At 39.2% G+C, this 3028-nt stretch overlaps 1 protein-coding gene across 1 annotated transcript; it reads left to right on the top strand.

Moving 5' to 3' along the window:
- The first annotated feature begins 540 nt into the window (after positions 1–540).
- On the top strand, positions 541–1714 carry LOC102197729 (trace amine-associated receptor 13c-like). Its single transcript, XM_005751013.1, has 2 exons — positions 541–707; positions 901–1714. Exons 1-2 carry the CDS (start codon positions 541–543, stop codon positions 1712–1714), a joined length of 981 nt encoding a protein of 326 aa, XP_005751070.1.
- Positions 1715–3028: the final 1314 nt, after the last annotated feature.

The raw sequence follows: 3028 nt of genomic DNA, 5'->3' as shown, positions 1-3028 counted from the left end.
GTGGTTTCCAGTATGATCCGCTGTTTTTGTTTACAGTTCCTGTTCAAACAGTGTTCTGCCACACAAAGGATGTCCTACAGTTGCCTCCATCCTGTAGACTGCTGCCATCTGTGGCCACAGTTGGCTGTCATGTCTGGAAGCTAACTTCACTACAAGCCACTGGAATCAACAATTTGTGCGATGTCTGTGTCCTCTTACGAAGAATTGAACCTCTGCAAACTGTGGGGGAAACAGCTTGTTAAAGTTGTTTGCTCATTGCAGAGTGTGGATGAAACCTGATGTTAATTGAGGTCACCATAACAAGACAATAATCTAACTATAATGCGCAATATTAATACCAGGTTAATGACAAAACTATTTACCAATTGTGTGTGAGACAGTGAGTATAAAAAAAAAGTTGTGTTGCGTTAACAGGTTTGGTTGAGAGAAAGAGGAGGGTCCTCATCTTGAAAACTGAAAGAGCTTGGTGAGAAGGTGGAGATTAATCAGCTTTATAAGAAAAAGTTCTGATCAGAGAGCTGCGGCTGTCTGATGGTGGAGATGCAGAAAGAAAACAAGTTGTGTTTTCCACAACTCCTCAACAGCTCCTGCAGGAAGCCAACACTTCACTGGTCCAAAGATGTGCTCCTGAACACTGTGCTGTCCTGCATCTCTCTGCTCACCGCTGCTCTAAACATTCTCGTCATCATCTCAGTCTCTTACTTCAGGCAGAGATTAATTTTAAATATATGACAACTTTAATGTACATTATATCACTTAAGTGAATTTTGCTTGATGTATTTTAACCATGATTGTAATGTCCTGTTTGCCTAGACTGAATCAAGCCTTACTAATGCAGCATTTTCAATGAAGACAGTTTGACATTAATAATGTGCATTAAATTCTTTTGTGTCTCTGCAGGAAGCTTCACACACCCAGTAATATCCTTCTCCTTTCTCTGGCTGTCTCAGACTTTCTTGTCGGTCTCCTGTTGATGCCATTAGGAATCCTTAGAAACACAGGCTGCTGGGTACTTGGTGATATAATTTGTTCTCTTTATTGGTATTTAACCAGCAACATTGTCTGTGCTTCAATAGGGAACATTGTCCTAATATCAGTTGACCGTTATGTGGCTATTTGTGACCCTCTGCATTATCCCAGCAGAATTACTTTGGCGAAAGTCAAACTCAGTGTTTGTCTGTGTTGGTTTTATGCTTTTTTCTACGTCAGTCTTTATACAAAGGATATCCTACTTGAACCAGGCAGGGATAATTCCTGCTACGGAGAGTGTGTATTTGTCATCAATGATATTGCTGTTGTTGTTGACCTTGTTTTTTCCTTTATTGTTCCGGTTTCTGTCATTGTAGTTCTGTATATCAGAGTATTTGTGGCAGCTGTGTCTCAGGCTCGTGCCATGCGCTCTCATGTGACATCTGTCACACTGCAGCGCTCACTGAATCAAACAAACAAATCTGAGCTGAAAGCAGCCAGGACTCTTGGAATTCTTGTAGTTGTGTTTCTGGCATGCTTCTGTCCACTCTACTACTTTTCTCTTGTTGATGAAAATGCAATCAATGATCCAGCTGCATCTTTTGTGGTCATTATATTTTACTTTAACTCGTGTCTAAATCCTTTGATCTATGCCTTGTTTTACCCCTGGTTTAGAAATGCTGTTAAGCTTATCATCACTCTGCGGATTTTCAAGTATAACATGAGTGAGGCCAACATACTATAAAAAGAGCATGAAACTTGCTCTACTAAGATATAAAATCAGTTGTGCAATGTTTTGCGCTGTCACCCCACAGCAAGAAAACCCCGGGGTCTTTCTGTGTTTAGTTTCTGGTTTCTGCAGCTACTCCATGCATGAAATTAAAAATGGAAGTTAGCTGGTGAATGGTTGCCTGTCTCTATGTGTTGGCCATAAATAGACTGGCCACCTATCTGGACCCTGATTTGGATAAGCATAAGGAAAATAATGCATTTTTACTGTATTACTGAAACTGACTTTGAATTATGGGTATATTTAGTGATAGATGATGTCAGTAATGATTAGTACAGATGTAAAAATGAAAAAAGATATGAACTGTGACTGCAGTATGTCCTTACCAGTAAATTATAAGTAAAATTAACTTTTGCACTTATGATGACTTCTTAAGTAAAAATTATGAATTTGGATGTGTTAAATGTTTCCTACTAAATCTCACTCCCACTCTTTTTCAGTATATTCAGATTTTGGCTCAAAGTAATAAAATATTCTTAACTTCAGTGGTTCATGTTTTCTCTTGTTATTATATAGTGTCATCATCTTGGTGTTTTATAAGCACCATATTATCCAGTTGGGGCTGCTGCAGGGGCCCAATTCACCCATTCGCTGTAATCTGCCCCTCATTTTTTTTTAACACTTTATTTGTAGTGTTAAAAAAATCATTCTCCCACTGTTGTCGAATGTGTGTAATAGACAGGTTACACCTATTCATGATATTTGAGTAAATAAATGATATTCTGCCTTTTTTCATCTCATTGACCCTTAGTATGGAATCCAAACAGGGAGGAGCGGGTAATGTAGCAAAGTTAGAACCCTTTTTACATATAAAATCTCTAATTTGCAAGTATCGCAAAAAATTATTATTATTCAGATCAAATTTTCCAGATAGTTGTTCAAAGCTAGCAAACGTATCTGTTACTGTTTGCCATGAGGACTCACATGCAGGACTCTGAATTAGGAAGCTTCACAAGCAATTTATTTACACAGTTCACTGAGCGTATACACAAATCTGCAGAAATAGTGCTATGTACAAAAGTGGGGTGATGGGGCTCCAGGGAAATCCAGGGAAACAGACTTTCGCTCTTCTTGCAACAATCCACACACATGATCAGGCTCTCTTTCTCCGACACTCACCACACGGGAAACGGGAAAACAGTCCTGGGAGTCTGTACGCAGGGAAATGTTCGGTAGTTCAATGCTCAGAAACACGAAGGGAAAACTTAGCTGGCAACTTGATGACACTAACGCGAGTCAAACACAATGATCAAGTGAAGAACAGCAGTC

This window comes from Pundamilia nyererei, unplaced genomic scaffold (assembly GCF_000239375.1).
Source record: "Pundamilia nyererei isolate P.nyererei 1_Seehausen unplaced genomic scaffold, PunNye1.0 scaffold00296, whole genome shotgun sequence".
In the NCBI taxonomy this organism is placed as follows: domain Eukaryota; kingdom Metazoa; phylum Chordata; class Actinopteri; order Cichliformes; family Cichlidae; genus Pundamilia; species Pundamilia nyererei.
Note: the sequence above shows the minus strand (reverse complement) of the source record. Positions and strands in the feature narration are given on the sequence as shown.

What these genes read in the sequence shown, in the direction of transcription:
- LOC102197729 (XM_005751013.1), top strand. Translation starts at nt 541, where the DNA reads ATGCAGAAAGAAAACAAGTTGTGTTTTCCACAACTCCTCAACAGCTCC. An exon ending in ATCTCAGTCTCTTACTTCAG is followed by an intron (nt 708 to 900) that starts GCAGAGATTAAT and finishes GTGTCTCTGCAG; the next exon opens with GAAGCTTCACACACCCAGTA.